The 19,889-nt window shown below is 38.1% G+C and overlaps 6 protein-coding genes across 9 annotated transcripts in view; 2 read left to right on the top strand and 4 right to left on the bottom strand.

The window, feature by feature from the left end:
* LOC104765003 overlaps positions 1 to 3,495 on the top strand; it is a 5,518-nt gene extending 2,023 nt beyond the window's left edge. Inside the window, exons 2-3 of one of the 2 annotated variants that reach the window (XM_019241321.1) lie at positions 6 to 549; positions 3,377 to 3,495. In XM_019241321.1, the coding sequence (XP_019096866.1) occupies positions 6 to 504 (499 nt within the window). In that variant the 3' untranslated portion in view covers positions 505 to 549; positions 3,377 to 3,495. Of the gene's footprint in view, positions 1 to 5; positions 669 to 3,376 lie in introns of those variants that run through there. The other variant, XM_010488643.1, reaches the window with a different exon arrangement.
* LOC104778594 (cation/H(+) antiporter 14) lies at positions 5,826 to 8,704 on the bottom strand. The gene is made up of 3 exons (XM_010503047.1): positions 8,290 to 8,704; positions 7,156 to 8,151; positions 5,826 to 7,067 (listed from the first exon to the last, which is right to left on the bottom strand). Exons 1-3 carry the CDS (start codon positions 8,539 to 8,541, stop codon positions 5,826 to 5,828), a joined length of 2,490 nt encoding a protein of 829 aa, XP_010501349.1. The 5' UTR covers positions 8,542 to 8,704.
* Positions 8,924 to 10,594, bottom strand: LOC104764991 (U2 small nuclear ribonucleoprotein B'' 2). 2 transcript variants are annotated; one of them, XM_010488622.2, is made up of 5 exons: positions 10,447 to 10,594; positions 10,034 to 10,206; positions 9,706 to 9,799; positions 9,519 to 9,598; positions 8,924 to 9,414 (listed from the first exon to the last, which is right to left on the bottom strand). In XM_010488622.2, exons 1-5 carry the CDS (start codon positions 10,517 to 10,519, stop codon positions 9,157 to 9,159), a joined length of 678 nt encoding a protein of 225 aa, XP_010486924.1. In that variant the 5' UTR covers positions 10,520 to 10,594; the 3' UTR covers positions 8,924 to 9,156. The 2 variants fall into 2 exon arrangements, with proteins under 2 accessions (XP_010486924.1, XP_010486933.1); XM_010488631.1 differs by having other exon boundaries at positions 9,522 to 9,598.
* LOC104764981 (protein TIC110, chloroplastic) lies at positions 10,861 to 16,256 on the top strand. Its single transcript, XM_010488609.2, has 15 exons — positions 10,861 to 11,384; positions 11,467 to 11,526; positions 11,616 to 11,739; positions 11,851 to 11,919; positions 12,020 to 12,118; positions 12,248 to 12,314; positions 12,600 to 12,664; positions 12,749 to 12,843; positions 13,257 to 13,384; positions 13,457 to 13,557; positions 13,713 to 13,929; positions 14,232 to 14,386; positions 14,607 to 14,732; positions 14,837 to 15,808; positions 15,905 to 16,256. The coding sequence occupies exons 1-15, from the start codon at positions 10,861 to 10,863 to the stop codon at positions 16,151 to 16,153; spliced, it is 3,051 nt and encodes a 1,016-aa protein (XP_010486911.1). The 3' UTR covers positions 16,154 to 16,256.
* Positions 16,809 to 17,518, bottom strand: LOC104764971 (putative protein TPRXL). The gene has a single exon (XM_010488599.1). It carries the CDS (start codon positions 17,436 to 17,438, stop codon positions 16,890 to 16,892), a length of 549 nt encoding a protein of 182 aa, XP_010486901.1. The 5' UTR covers positions 17,439 to 17,518; the 3' UTR covers positions 16,809 to 16,889.
* LOC104764959 (4-substituted benzoates-glutamate ligase GH3.12-like) lies at positions 17,953 to 19,613 on the bottom strand. 2 transcript variants are annotated; one of them, XM_010488587.1, is made up of 4 exons: positions 19,280 to 19,613; positions 19,083 to 19,184; positions 18,927 to 19,012; positions 17,953 to 18,835 (listed from the first exon to the last, which is right to left on the bottom strand). In XM_010488587.1, the coding sequence occupies exons 1-4, from the start codon at positions 19,570 to 19,572 to the stop codon at positions 18,771 to 18,773; spliced, it is 546 nt and encodes a 181-aa protein (XP_010486889.1). In that variant the 5' UTR covers positions 19,573 to 19,613; the 3' UTR covers positions 17,953 to 18,770. The 2 variants fall into 2 exon arrangements, with proteins under 2 accessions (XP_010486889.1, XP_010486881.1); XM_010488579.1 differs by having other exon boundaries at positions 17,953 to 19,012.

Below are 19,889 nucleotides of genomic sequence, written 5' to 3'. Positions count from 1 at the left end.
TTAAGGTGTTGTCTGGCTTGTGTTCTTCCATGTGGAGCACTAGATTTGATCAGGATCGTTCATCTAAACGGCTACGTTGAGGAGATCACACGGTCAATAACAGCCGGAGAGATCCTCCAAGCAAACCCAAACCATGTCCTAAGCAAACCATGTTCTCAAGGAGTTGTCCGCAAAATCTTGATCTTGTCCCCTGAATCTGAGCTCAAGCGAGGGAGCATCTATTTTCTTATCCCTGATTCTTCCTTGCCGGAGAAGAAAAGGCGGAGAAAGGACGCTCCTCGCCGTAAAAAGACTCTCGAAAACCCTAACGCCGACGCCGCCACCGGAGACGTTGTTAAAGGTGATGATTCTGAATGCGTGAAGTTGTGTGAGAAGTACTTAGAAGAAGTTGTGTCGTCGGCCTCGGATGGTAAAGAACACCGTCATCGCCGGCGACACAGCAGATCGGCGTCAGTATCCACGTGGCGGCCTCATCTCGACAGTATCACCGAGGATCTTAATTAACTCCTCTTCGCTCTTCCCTTTACGGCTTTACCTCTCTAGCTAATGGTGTTTTTTTGTCCGGAAGCCGGATTCTTCTTATGTTTCGAGAGATTGTTTTTTTTTTTTTGAGGAAAATTTCACGAAAAAAAGTTATATAATGTGGATAGGATCTGTGTTTGAAATTATGTTGTTGTAATTTCGAGTCAGTCACCTGAGAATGATTTCCGAATTCCGATAATCAGTCATTAATCACAAGCAAATTGCACATATAAATTCAACTATGGCCAAAGTTTGATGTGGTAAATTTTTATTGGACATGTTAACACTGTTTACATGGAATAATATGGAAGAATGCGAACGGTTTAAAAAACTTTAAAAAATGGGATTGAAGTGTGTGGTGATCCATTTATAGACTAAAAGAGCATCAATGAAATTATGATCAATGATTATGATAAAATGTGTGTTTAACGGAAATACCACTTTGTTGAATGATTAGACTTAATTTTATAAGTTGGGTAGTTATGAAATAATAATTTATAATTATACTTTAGTGTGCAGGTTTTCACATGTAAGTGGACCAATCGAAAAGCCTTTGAAACCGATTTTTTTTTTCTTTCTAAAAAACATACGTTCCAAATTCCAAATAATATAAACATTTAATCATAATGTAAAATAAAAACAACTTATAATGTAAACCATGAAAGTTTGTTAATGATTATTGATAAAAAAAATAAAAGTAAATTAATGAACAGTTTTATCTCCTCATGTAAAATGAATTGAAATTCTTATTGTGTAGAGATTTGTTTTTCAACTCTTAACATTATATATAAATGAGTTAACAATATTTTTTTTAACACTCATTAAAGTTTCTAAGATTCGATTCGTTTAAACATGTCAGGTACGTACGGTGGTTGCTATTTAAACCTAAAAAAAAGTTTATAAGAGTAAAAAAACTACATTCACTGTTACTAGTTAAATAAAAATTATATTTTTGATGACATTATGATCAGCTGGAATTTAAAATACAGTATAAAGAAGTTCATAATTTTGTTATTGGACAAAAAGGTTGGAGATGTCTACAACTACAAATTAAGATATTTAAAAAAAAAATATGAAATGATTGCAATAAAATATCAGGACTAAAAGACTACATTATGATTCTTCTTATTATTAAAACATTTAAAGATATATGACCCCAAAAAAAAAGATAAAATGAAAGCTGGCGGGCCCATCTGAATTTGCTGCCTTCACATGGATTCCCTCTTCGATGCCCCATCTCTATTAGACATTCATTTTATTTTTTTGTTTATTTATCACTCTTTCTATTTTCTTCTATTTGATTCCCCTCCTCTATGGTCGACGATTTTTACTAGTAATATTTTTGTTTGTATAATATAATGTGTATGCAACTATACATTACTATGTTTGGTCCAAACAGCCCATCTTCTCCATACGCCTGAGCAATAAATGCTTCCAATTTTTACGTACATATTCATACATCCAAAATTTGAATTCATTCGCTAGCTTTAATTTATTAAGCGAAACTAATAATTCAAAGGTTAAAGTTTGTTTTTGTGTCCAATATTTATAATGCTGTAGATTTCTCTCCTACACAATGACCAATACTAATATGTTATTTGTTGGTTATTATACTGATCTGCTATATCTAGTATCTACCGCAAAAAAAAAAAAAAAAAACTTAGCGTAGTTCTTGTAATATGAATATCGGAGAGTGACTAACTCGTTCTCACGATCATCTGACGCTACGTACTGATCTCTCACGTCAAAGCATGACACGTCCGTTGCTTCTGTCCACATAATAGCAACTTTGAGATCCCCACATCTTGGGAATAAACGATCCCACTTTCAATTTCTCGAAATAAACTCTGGGGTCTCATATTAAAAGCACATCTCTCAATCAGATATATTTTATAAGATTTATGATTTATACAAGAAACTGAAAAAAGTATGAATTATGTTATGAGAGTACGTTTGTCCAAAAAAAAAAAAAAGGTTATCAACTGTACAACAGACAAATTGATTAACATTTTCAGAATAGTTAGATGATACTGACATTTGTCATGATTGATTATTTGATTTGACGACTAGTCGTTTTGTTGATAACTATGGGTGGCTAATTGTTGTGTACGGGACTAGCATTTTATTTTATTTAAAGCATATTTTCCTTTAAAAAAAAATGAAATATTAAGCATGTGATACAGTGCTAACATTTTACTGTAGTGTATATTTTCTTATGACATAGGTTTTATAATTAAGTTTCTGTAACTGCTAATTAAATTGTGGTTTTCCTCCATTCATGATATCTTTGTTGTTTCTCAATCCAATTAAAAATGGAAAATAACTGAACTGACCATTCCAAAAAACATGTGTGTGTTCTACAATATCAGTCGCTTAGTTACAAAACTGTAGTTAAAATAACAAACACTAAAAACTACATCCTTTATTTATGTTGAAATTGAAAAAAATAGTAGAAACAAAAAGAGAGACTACAGTAATCAACGGTTGCTGTGACGATCAACCGAAGTAAATCCTTCTTCAACAGAAAAATGTGGGTGCACTCTTGGATCCCCAACCCTAGGAGGTGAATCTGGCAATTTATAGCTATTATCCATCGCTAGAGACTCTCCTTCTTGCTGATGAATCACTAGTACCGAGAAATGAAAATCCGGTGACGCAAACATGTCTCCGATCACACCTAGCTCAGGGCACTCGCTCCAGTCTGTAAGCCCGTACAGTACGGACGACTCAAGGTCATGGTCACGACCCACAATTACCAAATCGTATGAGTCACCAAGTGCACTAATCACTTGCGTGGTTTCCACGCCANCTCCTCTTCGCTCTTCCCTTTACGGCTTTACCTCTCTAGCTAATGGTGTTTTTTTGTCCGGAAGCCGGATTCTTCTTATGTTTCGAGAGATTGTTTTTTTTTTTTTGAGGAAAATTTCACGAAAAAAAGTTATATAATGTGGATAGGATCTGTGTTTGAAATTATGTTGTTGTAATTTCGAGTCAGTCACCTGAGAATGATTTCCGAATTCCGATAATCAGTCATTAATCACAAGCAAATTGCACATATAAATTCAACTATGGCCAAAGTTTGATGTGGTAAATTTTTATTGGACATGTTAACACTGTTTACATGGAATAATATGGAAGAATGCGAACGGTTTAAAAAACTTTAAAAAATGGGATTGAAGTGTGTGGTGATCCATTTATAGACTAAAAGAGCATCAATGAAATTATGATCAATGATTATGATAAAATGTGTGTTTAACGGAAATACCACTTTGTTGAATGATTAGACTTAATTTTATAAGTTGGGTAGTTATGAAATAATAATTTATAATTATACTTTAGTGTGCAGGTTTTCACATGTAAGTGGACCAATCGAAAAGCCTTTGAAACCGATTTTTTTTTTCTTTCTAAAAAACATACGTTCCAAATTCCAAATAATATAAACATTTAATCATAATGTAAAATAAAAACAACTTATAATGTAAACCATGAAAGTTTGTTAATGATTATTGATAAAAAAAATAAAAGTAAATTAATGAACAGTTTTATCTCCTCATGTAAAATGAATTGAAATTCTTATTGTGTAGAGATTTGTTTTTCAACTCTTAACATTATATATAAATGAGTTAACAATATTTTTTTTAACACTCATTAAAGTTTCTAAGATTCGATTCGTTTAAACATGTCAGGTACGTACGGTGGTTGCTATTTAAACCTAAAAAAAAGTTTATAAGAGTAAAAAAACTACATTCACTGTTACTAGTTAAATAAAAATTATATTTTTGATGACATTATGATCAGCTGGAATTTAAAATACAGTATAAAGAAGTTCATAATTTTGTTATTGGACAAAAAGGTTGGAGATGTCTACAACTACAAATTAAGATATTTAAAAAAAAAATATGAAATGATTGCAATAAAATATCAGGACTAAAAGACTACATTATGATTCTTCTTATTATTAAAACATTTAAAGATATATGACCCCAAAAAAAAAGATAAAATGAAAGCTGGCGGGCCCATCTGAATTTGCTGCCTTCACATGGATTCCCTCTTCGATGCCCCATCTCTATTAGACATTCATTTTATTTTTTTGTTTATTTATCACTCTTTCTATTTTCTTCTATTTGATTCCCCTCCTCTATGGTCGACGATTTTTACTAGTAATATTTTTGTTTGTATAATATAATGTGTATGCAACTATACATTACTATGTTTGGTCCAAACAGCCCATCTTCTCCATACGCCTGAGCAATAAATGCTTCCAATTTTTACGTACATATTCATACATCCAAAATTTGAATTCATTCGCTAGCTTTAATTTATTAAGCGAAACTAATAATTCAAAGGTTAAAGTTTGTTTTTGTGTCCAATATTTATAATGCTGTAGATTTCTCTCCTACACAATGACCAATACTAATATGTTATTTGTTGGTTATTATACTGATCTGCTATATCTAGTATCTACCGCAAAAAAAAAAAAAAAAAACTTAGCGTAGTTCTTGTAATATGAATATCGGAGAGTGACTAACTCGTTCTCACGATCATCTGACGCTACGTACTGATCTCTCACGTCAAAGCATGACACGTCCGTTGCTTCTGTCCACATAATAGCAACTTTGAGATCCCCACATCTTGGGAATAAACGATCCCACTTTCAATTTCTCGAAATAAACTCTGGGGTCTCATATTAAAAGCACATCTCTCAATCAGATATATTTTATAAGATTTATGATTTATACAAGAAACTGAAAAAAGTATGAATTATGTTATGAGAGTACGTTTGTCCAAAAAAAAAAAAAGGTTATCAACTGTACAACAGACAAATTGATTAACATTTTCAGAATAGTTAGATGATACTGACATTTGTCATGATTGATTATTTGATTTGACGACTAGTCGTTTTGTTGATAACTATGGGTGGCTAATTGTTGTGTACGGGACTAGCATTTTATTTTATTTAAAGCATATTTTCCTTTAAAAAAAAATGAAATATTAAGCATGTGATACAGTGCTAACATTTTACTGTAGTGTATATTTTCTTATGACATAGGTTTTATAATTAAGTTTCTGTAACTGCTAATTAAATTGTGGTTTTCCTCCATTCATGATATCTTTGTTGTTTCTCAATCCAATTAAAAATGGAAAATAACTGAACTGACCATTCCAAAAAACATGTGTGTGTTCTACAATATCAGTCGCTTAGTTACAAAACTGTAGTTAAAATAACAAACACTAAAAACTACATCCTTTATTTATGTTGAAATTGAAAAAAATAGTAGAAACAAAAAGAGAGACTACAGTAATCAACGGTTGCTGTGACGATCAACCGAAGTAAATCCTTCTTCAACAGAAAAATGTGGGTGCACTCTTGGATCCCCAACCCTAGGAGGTGAATCTGGCAATTTATAGCTATTATCCATCGCTAGAGACTCTCCTTCTTGCTGATGAATCACTAGTACCGAGAAATGAAAATCCGGTGACGCAAACATGTCTCCGATCACACCTAGCTCAGGGCACTCGCTCCAGTCTGTAAGCCCGTACAGTACGGACGACTCAAGGTCATGGTCACGACCCACAATTACCAAATCGTATGAGTCACCAAGTGCACTAATCACTTGCGTGGTTTCCACGCCATCTCTTACTATCTCTTCTCTGTAACTAACTTTCGGTTTGTTCATGGCGAAGCTCTTGAAATCGTTTATAAGGTGAGACTCTGAGAATTCGGATTCTTCTTCTATTACGTAGTTCTGGTGGATGGTGCTTTTGTGCCGGAAATGGATCATCGTGACGTTCACTTCCGGGTGTTCAGCGATTCTCATGGAGAACGCTAAGGCTTCTGCGTCGTCTCGGCCTTCGATGTAGATCACTGCGACGTTTCGCCACGTGTAGCTCATGAGGACCGAACGGCGGCCTTCTGTTTCTCCCCGGTCGATAAATATTCCAACCGAGCAAGGTGCCTTGTCTAGAACGTTAAGGTTTATGCTACGGATTGCAGGGTTTACGTGGTCGACCGTACCATCTATAGCGTACTGTTTGTGGAATGGGATGATAACGAGCGTTGCTTTCTTGTCAAGGGCGAGAGTGCAAATGTCGTCGTTGATGCTGGAGAATGGAGCTGCAGCTGTGAAATGCTGAGCCATTAGGGTTCCTTGGTTCTGCTGTTCGAAACGTTGGAAACCGTTGACGATTTGAGTGGATTGCACTGTGTTGGGATCGAGTTTGTTCATCTGGTGATGCGGTACGAGCACAGCGTGTGCTCTGCCTTTAAGCTCGACGAGGTGCAGCGTGAAGACAGAGATCGGGCTGAACCGACTCGGGTAAGAAGCTTCTAGAAGATTAACCATGGAAGGTACGTTTTCGACGTTGTAGACGCAAAGCAGGAGACGGAACTGAAGGTTTCGTTGTCTCGTATTGAGGATCGTTCGCTTGCTCGTGCTTCTATAGCGCTTCGACGGGTCGTAGAGGTATACAACTAGGAACCGTGAAATGCCAGTCACGAGCAAGAGCGTGATGATAAGGAGATTGAAGCATTCTGTGTTTAGAACCTGCGAGATTGATTATATGGACCGATCTTACGTTTAGAGACAATTTGATCAGAGAAGCAAAAAAATAATGAAAGCCTTCTAATTATACCTTTTCGTCTCTCCACATGACGCATGTGTAGATCTCAATGACTCCTTGGCAACACATCAAGAGGGCCAAACAAAATGCGTCTCTGATTTGTATGTTGCAATAAGCGGAAGCTGCTGCTGTTCCAAGGAATTTGCAGCCGTATGTGATGAGTATCACGGCCTCAATGATCTTCACGTGGCTCTTTCCGAGCACGAAGAAATTGGTCTGCAATCCACTAATGGCGATGAAACAAGGGAGCGTAAGGCTAGTTGCAAACATATCGAGCTTTGTCGAGAGCCCGGTCCCCAACGGAGGTCCATCCGGGAGAGATACTCCGAGCCAGAACGCTCCAAACGCCGCATGGACTCCGAGAACTTCGGAGGTCAAGCTTATTACCAACAAGATCATTACAATCGGGAAGAATGGGATCTCACCTGTTTTATCGATAGAAATGCTTCTTCTCTCTGTCAGCCAGATGATGACCGGTCTGCAGACGACGAAAATCACTATGATAAGAGCAAAGACCCAAATGAAAGACCAAATGCTAGATGCTGTCCCATCCCGCAAGAACATTCTGAAAACGAGTGCCACAATCCAGCTAAAGGCCTCACAGACAATGGAGCAGTTCGTGGCTAACCGTCCAAGATCAGAGTTAAGGATGTTGAGCTCGGCTAATACGGTTGTGGTGACCGGGAATGAGGTCATTGCATTGAGGGAGATCACTGTGCCGATGCAATGGACAACGTCTGGGGGGAGCTTGTAAGTGTTTTTCAAGAAGAGGACAGTGAGGTTACCGAGGGAGAACGGGAAGGCGTAGGAGGCTGTACCAATGAGTATGGCTTTGGAACCAGCTTTACGAATGATGCTAGCGTCGATTCTTAGTCCGAGTAGGAAGAGATGGATGAAGAAACCAAGGTTCGCGAGAGTTTGTAAAGTAATTTTTCCGTTCATGGGGAATACCATATCTTTGTATGCAGCGTTTTGGCCAAACAAAGACGGTCCTAGGATTATACCAGCCTGCGTGATAACAACATTTCGCAAAATTCAATAAAAGGAAAGAAATGAAAAGAGCTCAAGATTCCATAGATTAGCCTAAGTTTTCCTCTGGGACTCTTGGATCACAGAAAAAGAAAGAATTATAGACAAACTTATTACCAAGACTTGGGCAGAGATCATGCCTTGCTTCAAGGGCTTGAGAAGGCGGTAGAGAAGCCTTGAAGTGACGATGATGATGGCCATTTGCAGCAACAAAAGTGGCATTGCGTATTTGAGAGGGTCACTGCCCAAGAAAACACCCTTCGAGGTCAACATGTGATATTTTTGGCACACCATGTTTTCCACCAAGAACGGCCCATGAACTTTGCCTTTCTGCATCGAGTTCACCTCATCCAGGTCTAGCTTTGACATCGCTCTGATTTTTGTGCGTACAAAAGACTTGTGAAGAACTTGGAGGAAGAGGAATTGCTCTGTAATATGCAGAAACTACTTGATGTGGACAGAGAGAACTGAGAATCTCTTAGTGAGATGAAGAAACAAAACAGAGGACTCTGTTTTTATTTTGGGGAAACGTTGATTATCTTGCTATCATCAAATGTAGAATGATTTCCAAGTTTTGTTAAAAGGTCAAAGACGAAAAGGGAAGTGAGAGAAAAAAGAGAGAGATGAAGCCCCTATTTGTTGTTTCTATTTATTGATTCCGACTATTTTTTGGCTGGTTGATGTTAATAAACATCCCATAATCTTCTCATTCTAAATTCATGGTTTCAATTTCCCTCTAAGTCCCTAATAATAAAAAGGCATTTAAAATGCGATTTTCTACCAACCTCGCTAATTTTTTCGAATCTCATTACATTCTGGTCGAAAAGCTTTATCTAGGTCCTTCAAACCACTAACCGGAATTGAACCAAAGGTCCAAAACATGCATGATACGACCTTTTGCTTTTAAACAGCCGCAAATTAGTATACCACTACCATTCATCCGCATAGCATTTGTTCGTTCAAAGGTAGACAAACCTCTGGTTTTCACTTCTTGGCAAAAGAGATTACCATTGGATTCGGTGGAGTGATCTTGAAACCCTGAAGAGCCTGCATCGCCATAGAAGATTGAACATCGTCTCCAAACTCCACAAACGCAATTCCGGGTTTTGCTTCGATCGTTCTTATCTCCTTGAATCCTGGGTATTGCTCAAACAGCATCTGAAGCATCATGCCAGTCGTCTCAATGGGAAGATTCTGAATGAAGAGTATGTTGTTTGGTGGAACCGTGTCTTGCCCACTCGGCTGCAAAATTGAAGAGACGGGTATTGGAAATAATGCGAAAACAAGAGTTTACAGACTAAGTTGCAACGATGATGTCTGTCAGAAGATAAATGTTGAGGTATTACCACAGGCCTTCCATTCACAGCGGTTGCGCCATTAGGCATGCTTGGTTGTTGAGTTTCTTCAGCATGTTGCCTCCTTTCAACTGAAAGTAAAATGTGTGTTTTAGTTAATTATCAGATGGGAAAGTAGAAGAGGAAGATAAAACGAGCTGAAAAGTTTGAACTTTGTGATAGACAAGAAAGGTTAAACCTTTCTCTTCTTGCATTATCTTCTTTTCTTTCGGGACAAAAGTCCCTTCGGCTTTAGTAACACAATCTGACTTTGATTTTGCATATTGTATCCGCTGCACCCAAACAGATCACACATCACCATGATGTGAATACTGAATAGTAATGTGTAATGGCAATTAGATTTCACTAATCTATTACTTAGCAATCACTTGTGCCCTCAACATCTAATGTCGTCATATTTCCTTCAATTAAATATAATCAGCAAGCAAACTCAATTACCACTCCTAAGTTAATCTCTGCAACTTTCTAATGGATAGAGCTGGAACATAAGACATGAGAAAAAGTACCATTGGCTTATCATAGAAGGGAAAGTTTTGCATCTGACGGACAGCATTACTAGCGGCTGTGACTTCAGTGAAGACAACCCATGCTTGTCCCCGGAGCTTAGGTGTCTTTAAAGCAACCACATCATGTATCCTTCCAAAGTGAGAGAACAAACAGTAAAGAGATCTCTTCAGCTCTGGAAACAAAAAAAAACAAAGGGTTGAACCGTTAAAACATCAATAGAGTCCTAACTCAGGCATTTAATTTAACCGTCGTAAAACATCAAATCGAGCAACTTTAAAAACCCTTAAGAGAACCTAAGACACGGTAACACATTCAAGAGAAGCAAGCTCACAAAACAGGGAACAAGTAACTTATGCATTGCAGAATCTGCAGACTACATACAGCAAGCAGAATAACGAATGAATAGCGTTACCTTCTTTATTGACCTTCTCATTGATATTCTTTATGTAGATTGACTGATTCGGTGGTACATCAGCCGTTAACATTTTTCTCCGCGACGAAGACGACGGCGACGACGACACTGCCCCTGCCCTAAACCGTCGCGTTTCCAATTTACACACGCCGGTTATTTTTTTATTTTTTTATTTTTTACTTTAAACTTCTTACCGTTTTAGAAGATAAAAAACAGCACGCAGTCTTAAAATATTATTAAAAAACGTCTCGACGTTTTGAAAGGGCAATTTCGATGTTTTTGTGAAGGCCCTATCCCCTTTCCCTTTTCTTCCTCCGGATCTATCTTCTTCTTCTTCTTCTTCTTTCCTTGTGTTAAACCCTACGAGCTTCTTCACTCTACGACTGCTAGGATCCTTTCACAGTAGGGGGAACCATGAATCCCTCCCTCGTAGCCGCCATCAACGCTCCAATTTCACCTTCTCCACGGTCTCCTCTTCTCTCTCACTTCCTACCTTCTTTGCCTCACCGTTTCTCCAAGTCTGAGTGTTTGACTCGCCGTCGTTACCGAGTTTCGTTCCCTCGCAACTCAGCTGCTTCCTCCGACCAAGTATCAGTATCTACGCAGGCCAAGAACTCCGATGTACACGGAAATAAGAAGGAGCTCACCGGATTGCAACCTATTGTTGAGAAGATGACGCCGCCGGTGAGGCTTGCCACTTCTGCTGTTGTTTTAGCTGCGTCTTTAGCTACCGGTTACGGACTTGGGCTCCGTTTGGCTGGCTCCAGGAATATTGCCTTGGGTGGGGCTGCTGTAGCTGGAGCCGCCGGTGGAGCTGTTGTTTATGCGTTGAACTCTGCCGTACCGGAGGTAGCTGCTATCGGTTTGCATAATTATGTTGCCGAATTTGAAGATCCTGCCGCTGTGACGAAAGAGGATGTAGAAAAGATCGCTGATAGGTTAGTGGTTGCTTGAATTGTTGTCATATTGCTGAGATTTACGCACACGAGTGTACTTAACGTTCCTTCTTATGTGTTGCAGGTATGGTGTTAACAAAGGAGACGAGGCATTCCAGGCTGAGATTTGTGATATATACTGCCGGTGAGTCATGTTTTAAATCCTAAAAAGTCAGATGTTGTCTCTTAATTGGAGAATTCTGTAGTAATCTTTGCATCTTAATCTGTGATTAGGTATGTAACTTCCGTGCTTCCAAGTGAAGGACAGTCTCTCAAAGGGGATGAAGTGGCGAAGATAGTCAAGTTCAAAAGTGCTTTGGGGATAGACGAGCCTGATGCAGCTGCCATGCACATGGAGGTGCTTTCTAGATTCTTTTTCTTCGTTTGTATTAGCCTTTAGCTTTTTTTTTTTGCAGTTGATTCAGAAGTATCTTGATTGCATAATCACTAATTCCTTGGTTTTGTTTAGATTGGCCGCAGGATTTTTAGGCAAAGACTTGAGACTGGAGAACGTGAAGGTGATGCAGAACAGCGTCGGGTGAGTCGCCAGTCCCTAGTATTTGTTATTATTTTTATTGTGGGCTTGTTCAGAAAGAAAGAGCACAAGCGTGATCACAAGTTGTATGCTTCCAGTGCAGGCATTTATGAGGCTTGTATATGTTTCAGCTCTTGTGTTTGGAGACGCGTCATCCTTCCTTTTACCTTGGAAGCGAGTATTGAAGGTCACAGACGCTCAGGTAGGCATCTACTATTTTTCCATAGTTGTGATTTTGCGCAATATTTGTTTTATGGGGAGTTGCATATTGGCAACTTACTCCGATATGGTAATCTGAAGTTCTCTGCTATTGTCTTAATCTCATTTCTAGGTTGAGATTGCTATCCGTGAAAACGCAAAGCAGCTGTATGCCGAGCGGTTAAAATTAGTCGGTAGAGGTAATGTTTTACATTATGAGATGGGAAGTAATGTTACCTTTGTAGAACGAAGAGAGTTTGCTCGTGTTGGTTATATCAATTAGTGTGGCACATCTTTTTCCATTGGGTTTTGTATGGTTTCTCAGCGAGTTGTCTGAATACCAACCTTAATTGTTACTTTGCATGGGACTGTAATAATGTAATGGATACTTCTCATTTAAAATTGATAATAGATATAGCTTAGCATTTTCGTCAGCTTAATGCATGGAAACTTACATGGTTATCTTTCTAAACATGTTCTTGCAGATATTAACGTAGAAAACCTTGTGGACCTTAGAAAAGCACAACTATCATTCAAGCTTTCTGATGAGGTACTCTATTTCTTTGTGGCATTCACTTCCTGCATCTATGGTAGTCTGGTTATACTTCTTCTGACAGTTTCTTCTCCCTCACAGCTAGCTGAAGACCTGTTTAGAGAGCATACAAGAAAAGTAGTCATAGAGAACATTTCATCCGCGCTCAGCATACTTAAATCTCGCACACGAGCAACGTAAAGCACTTTAACATATTGCTTGCATGATGATGCATAGAATAATTATAATCCATGTGAATTAATTTGGTTTACACTTTCAACTTTTTATTCTTGCACCAATTAGTTGTGACTTCTTGCTACAGTGAGTTTGGTCGGGATGAACAGAGATTGACATGTTGCTTTAGTTTTAAGTTTTGGTTTTTGTAAAAATTGATCAGAAATATTTCCCTCTTTTGCTTTGTTGAAGTGTCTTTCTAGTATAAGTATTTAAAAGCAGTCTAAGGCTTAACAGTTATTTACTGTGAAGTAAAGTCATGAGATTTTAATTTTATAAGTTTTTGTATCGTTTTGATAATCAATAGTGGAAACAAATTGGATCATCTAGTAAGTCTAGTATGTAGTTTCAATGATTGTTATTTAAATTTATCCAGGAAGAGTTTGGCATCTGTCGTGGAAGAGCTAGAAAAAGTGCTGGAGTTTAACAACCTGCTGGTATCCTTGAAAAGTCATTCAGAGGCAGATCAATTTGCACGCGGGATTGGCCCTATTTCTTTGATAGGTGAAGATGCTTTTGACCTCCTCTTTTCTGAATAAAAATTATGGCTCTCAACCTTGCATCTCTGTGGCTTAGGTGATGAGTCTGATTTTGAGAGGAGAATGGATGATTTAAAGCTCCTTTATAGAGCATATGTTACAGATGCTTTATCTGGTGGGCGCATAGAAGACAATAAGGTAAACTCAAGTCGCACACCAGATTTATATAAGATATTATATACTAAAGCTTGGTTGCAAGTTCTTTAGAGAGCAGGTGTTTTAGATGTTGTATCCTCTATCCAAGCCCCATTATTTTTTTTGTATTTTCTGATTGTCTTTCGGCTGAATTGTAGCTCGCAGCAATGAGCCAACTTAGAAACATACTCGGACTGGGAAAACGGGAAGCTGAAGCTATTAGTATTGATGTGACGTCCAAGGCATACCGTAAAAGACTTGCTAACTCTGTTTCTAGTGGTGACCTTGAAGCACAAGACAGTAAAGCAAAATACCTTCAAAAGCTCTGCGAGGAGCTGCACTTTGATGCACAGAAGGCAGGCTCGATCCATGAAGGTATATGGACCTTGCATTAACCAATGAAACCTTATGTTGTTATGTTATGAATGAGGTATACAGTTTGAATTGCACAAATCGCCCGAATATAAGATAGGTCCATGGATTAAAATCTTATTAGTTTAGTTCATGGCTTGTAAACCTGCTGGTTCCTTATCCTTGCAAGCTAGCTTTCAGTGTTGTAGATTTGGTTCTTAACAAACTTCCAGTAAGTTTTCACAGGGTTACGTGCTGTTACTTTACAATTAATATCTATTTTGGTCTTTTCTTCTATTATATGACAAGCACCTACTCTTTTTCAGAGATCTATCGGCAGAAGCTTCAACAGTGTGTTACTGATGGCGAGCTGAGCGATGACAATGTTGCTTCTTTGTTAAGGTTGAGAGTCATGCTCTGTATTCCTCAGCAAACCGTCGAGAAAGCTCATGCAGAAATATGTGGAACCATATTTGAAAAGGTAATCCAGTTATCATCTCCTCCCTTTATCCTATTTTTCATGGTCTTGGGTTGACACTGCAGTTTACTGTCTTTTCGAAAAAAATATGTTGTTAAGACATCCGTCTCATCTTTTGTTTCAATCTTTTCCCGTTGACTTTTAATTTTGACTACATTATAACCTTCACATCTTGTTGCCAAAAAGTTTACCTACTGATACTTATTTGTTTGATCTTTTCCAGGTTGTGAGGGATGCAATTTCTTCTGGAGTGGATGGTTATGATGCTGAAACTCGCAAATCAGTAAGAAAGGCTGCCCACGGTCTTCGGTTATCCAGAGAAACTGCAATGTCTATTGCTAGCAAGTCTGTGAGTCTCACACTATTCACTTTCTCCATGTTTGGTATTAGGATTTGTTATTATTCTGACTTATCATAGCAGGACATGAAAAACAAAGCTCTTCACTGATGCAGGTCCGTAGGGTTTTCACAAACTATATCAGACGAGCAAGAGCAGCAGAGAACCGCACCGAGTCAGCAAAGGAGCTCAAGAAGATGATAGCTTTCAACACGTTAGTTGTGACTGAAATGGTTGCTGATATTAAGGGAGAATCATCTGATAAGGCACCTGAGGAGGAGCCTGTTCAAGAGAAAGAAGTAGATGGTGAAGATGAGGAATGGGGATCTATTGAATCGCTCAGAAAGACGAGACCCGACAAGGAAATTGCCGAGAAGATGGGAAAGCCTGGCCAGACTGAGATAACTCTTAAAGATGACCTTCCTGACAGGGACAGAATCGATCTCTACAAAACATACTTGCTCTACTGTCTAACCGGAGAGGTAACAAGAATCCCTTTTGGCGCCCAAATCACAACAAAGAGAGACGATTCAGAGTACGTGCTTCTGAATCAGCTTGGTGGGATTCTTGGATTGACTTCGAAAGAAATAGTCAACATTCACGTAGGTTTAGCCGAGCAGGCTTTTAGGCAACAAGCTGAAGTGATTTTAGCTGATGGGCAATTGACAAAGGCTAGAGTAGAGCAGCTAGACGAGTTGCAAAAACAAGTTGGTTTACCTCAGCCACAAGCCGAGAAGGTTATAAAGAATATAACGACCACAAAAATGGCAAACGCGATAGAAACTGCTGTTAACCAAGGAAGACTGAACATAAAGCAGATACGTGAGCTCAAGGAGGCTAACGTGAGTCTTGACAGCATGATTGCCGTGAGCCTGAGAGAGAAATTATTTAAGAAGACAGTGAATGACATATTCTCATCAGGAACAGGTGAATTTGATGAAATCGAAGTTTACCAGACAATCCCATCCGATCTCAGTATTGATGTGGAAAAAGCCAAAAGAGTTGTCCATGATCTCGCTCAGAGTAGATTATCAAACTCTCTGATCCAAGCCGTGGCATTACTCAGGCAGAGAAACGCTAAAGGAGTGGTATGCAAATCCTCGTTTGCCTCTCTTTATCTTGACATAAACTCTGGTTTTTCAGCTTGTAGGTATGACTCGTGTATGGTTATTCTATGGTTACAGGTCTCGTCCCTGAATGATTTGCTTGCATGTGACAAAGCTGTGCCGGCTGAGCCGATGTCATGGGAGGTCTCAGAGGAACTATCCGATCTATATGCTATTTATTCAAAAAGTAATCCTAAACCCGCGCAGGAAAAAGTCTCGAGGCTGCAATATCTGCTGGGAATAGATGATTCAAATGCAGCTGCGCTCCGTGAGATGGAAGATGAAGCATTATCTTCTGCTGCAGAAGAGGGCAATTTCGTCTTCTAAACCTTTGGAGAAATAGCTCGAGTGATTTTGTATTTTGTTTTATGGTTGAGGGAGGTAAAAACGATTTTTGAATTTTAAATTTGACCAAAGCCTGTGAAAATTTTGTATCAGAACCAAAAACTTGACCTGATGGGAATAAATTTCAAGATCCACAAACAACAAGACGTGAACAAATAATGCCTAATTAGTATGAATCTCAAGAAACTCATAATCTTAGAATCAGCCAATGTGTGAAAAAAAAAAAAAAAATATTATGCACATACACGTGATGGTTTTTTTTGTTCAAACATAAAAAGATAGAATAACAATTACTTCAATGGTTGAGAATTTGACCGTAAGTGGAAGTTATTGTTGTTTATTGAGGTCTCACATGACTGCACAAAAGTAGAGCAATACTGAACTGATCAGAACATGTTCAGATCTAATCTCATTATAGTATGTACTGTTTTTGGCGAAATTTCTCCATTATACAACTTGCTAAACACAAAATTATTAGAGTGTGCATCTCCGTTTAGTTTTTGCCTACTTTGTTTATTTAATTTCCCTAATGATGGTTGTCACTTTTTTCTTTATTATCATGTAACTAATTTCGATAAATCGAAGACTAGAGTTTGATATGATTCAATCGATTGATTCGTTGAGATGGAAACAAAATTCAGAATTATTTCCGATATTAAAAAAAAAGTGAAAATTAATAACAAATTAGGAGAGATTCTAAAAAAAGCGAGAAGCAGAATTATTTAACGTCCCTGAGTAACACCTTGACGATGGAAGCGTAACATCCTGAAGATTTAGCATTATCATAATGATTGGATCCGTAGTCTAAACTCGAAGCAGATTCGAACCACACTGATCTCCTTCTGTTCCTCCTGCTGCACGAATCAGATGTCCTCAATGGAGAAGACGTAACCGAAGACGAGTGTGACCTTGTTGATGAAGACGAAGAAGAAGAAGCCGGAGACGACGGGGAGCTACGATTCTTGGGAAGCAAGGAACCAAAGAGAGTGTTGGTTTTTTTAGGGTTTACGGGTGTTTTTGTAGAGGAAGGAGAAGCGTAGAAGTAAGAAGGAGGAGGTGTGAGTGGAGCTGATACCGGAGAATTGAGATCAGAATCAGAATCGAAACCGGACAAGGAGGATCGCTTAAAGAATCGTCTAGGGGTTCCGGGCTGAGACTCCCAGTTAAAGGGAACGGCGGCCGATGATCCGCCATAATAGTCGCCGTCGACGACCACGGAGAGAATCAGTTTGGTCGTGGAAACCCTAGAACGATCCAGTTGAGTCATTGGACACTTTGTGTTAGGAAGTAGTGACTTTTTGTTTCTGGGCTTCTTGCTCAATTATAAGAACTATGGAAAGAAAGAGACTTGACTTTTTTTTCTTTTTCCTTAATTTATTGGGTGAAGAAGATTTAGAGATTCAGATTCAAAAGTTTTGAATTGTTTTGTCGTCTTATTTTAGTATAGATTTTTGAATGAGAAAAAAAATATATATTAGAATCTCGAGGTGTGATCATGTCTCTCGACTCTGCTTCATGGAAGCCACTGAGAGTATTATCTATATATAGTTCCAGATCATATGATCCAATTTTATTTATATAATACTTAACTTGCACACTCTTATATTCTTCAACTAAAAGTTTTGGGAAAATATTGTTAAAAGTCAATGTAACTCCGAGACACTTGGGACTTTTGCCTAAATATGCAAGCTTGATCTTGTTTGCACAGGTAAAGCTCTTACTCATACATACCATCACCTAATGAAAAAGAATAAGAGAAAACTAAGAAATAGATTGCACATTTCACACACACAACTGTAATGTTCTTGTTTCCCAAACTTTTATTCCAAACCATACATATATAATATAAGGATTAATTATGCCTAATTAAACCTGTTAAAGTTAATCAAAGCAGCCCTCAAATGGGGAAAAGTCAGAGAGGTGGAGGTGGTTTATCGCTGAAATAACGTGTGAGAACCTTGTTTTCAAGAATGGCTAAGGCATCGCTAGATTTCACGCATACGGGTGTTAGTTGGAAACATTACACCAGTTTTTCATAAGACCACATGGTCATGGATATGTAACTCACCAGCATAACTTGTGACCAAGGTCTCGTAATAGGACCCTAACTTCACGTCTACAAGATCAACAATTTTGACCTCGTTCACTTGATCAACAAGTAAGAACTCGAAGTATGCCATGTTAGGCATAAATGTGTAAGACACATCTTGTGGTTTGCATAGCGGATTCATATTCATCCCAAATACGGCTTCAGAAGCAAGATAATTCATGGAAACAATCGGCAATTCGTTGGAATAGAACTCCAATGTTGGAATGTATTGAGTCATCTGACCTGTAACAATACATTCAACAAATTTGGTGTTCGGCCAAAGTCTCCTAATAATACCTTCCCATAAATTCTGGTTGCATTCTTTTTCAATCAGGTTTGCTAACTCAGGATTAGGTCCTCCAAGGATCTCAGACACGCAGTTTCTGCAACTTGTGTCTTCAATCCACTCGCTCACGTGACCCATTCGGATATTACTGCACAACTCCTTCCAATACTCTTCAAGAAAATTGATTGCTCGAACCAAAGTAGAAGCAAAAGCAGCACTCACACTCACAACCTCTTCTCTCTGGACAAGTCCACAGAGGAGATGACAATACATGCTATGCTTATTGTCTCTGCATAAAACGATTTCGGTAGGACTTGTACATGAAAAATCAAAGTTTGATGTCTGGTTCCTAAAGTGATCGCTCTTGTAGAAGTACGTACCAACTAACAAACCGGAGGGAGTTGTAGATTCCAGTTTAATGAAAGCAAACTTCATCACCTTTCCTTGCTCGGCACCATCTACATGCCTAATAATTTTACATTTGTCAACAACGATGACGACACTAGCTAATACACAGTTATTGTAGAAACACGAACCTGCATATAACTAACGCGCATATATTACGGAGAAATTTGATGTTCTCCAAGAACTTCATGTTAAGAGGCAATAACTTTTGTTTTCCTCCTGAAGTTCCAGAACTACACATAAACCGTTACATCGAGTCTAATAAGATAATTGATACTTTTAAGTCTTTAATTAAGATCATTTATATGATAAAAAACTGATATTTTACCTACGGGTGAATCCAGTAATGGGTTGAGCGGATATGACATCTGAAGGCTCTCCATTTGCGACGCCCTCGATATAAGGCTGAACATCTTTGTATGTTACAATTGGTATGTTTTTCTTGAAATGCTCTTTATCAAACTTCCCATGGAGAAATCTGTGGAGGTATTCAGTGTTTGCGTTAACTGTAAGTATATCTTCTAGCATCTCATCTTGTATTTGCTTCACGTTCCACGCTAAATCTTCCAAACTCTGCAGCTTCCCCTCTAAACCTTCGTTGAGATCGAATCTTAGACTCATATTTTGGTTTTCTTTAGTCTCTACATCTACATGGAATCAAGATTTGCATACTTTGGTTTAATGCATGCATGTGTTTCAAGTAAACTAAATAAATTGATCACTACAGCTGGCTAGTTTTGGAATCTCTATGTTTTTATAATATTTACTAAAAAGGCCATGTGGGACAATAGTATTGTATATTTTGTACGTCTTAATCGTCCACTAATGATGTACCTATATTTTAATTAATTAGCGAATATCTGATTTCTGTACATAATTTTAATGTATTTTACGACCGATAATCTTATAGGAGTATAGTAAAGTGCATTCCCTTAATT

Source organism: Camelina sativa, chromosome 3 (assembly GCF_000633955.1).
Source record: "Camelina sativa cultivar DH55 chromosome 3, Cs, whole genome shotgun sequence".
NCBI classification, from domain to species: Eukaryota; Viridiplantae; Streptophyta; class Magnoliopsida; order Brassicales; family Brassicaceae; genus Camelina; species Camelina sativa.
The sequence above is the reverse complement of the archived record's forward strand: the minus strand, read 5'-3'. Positions and strand labels throughout refer to the sequence as shown.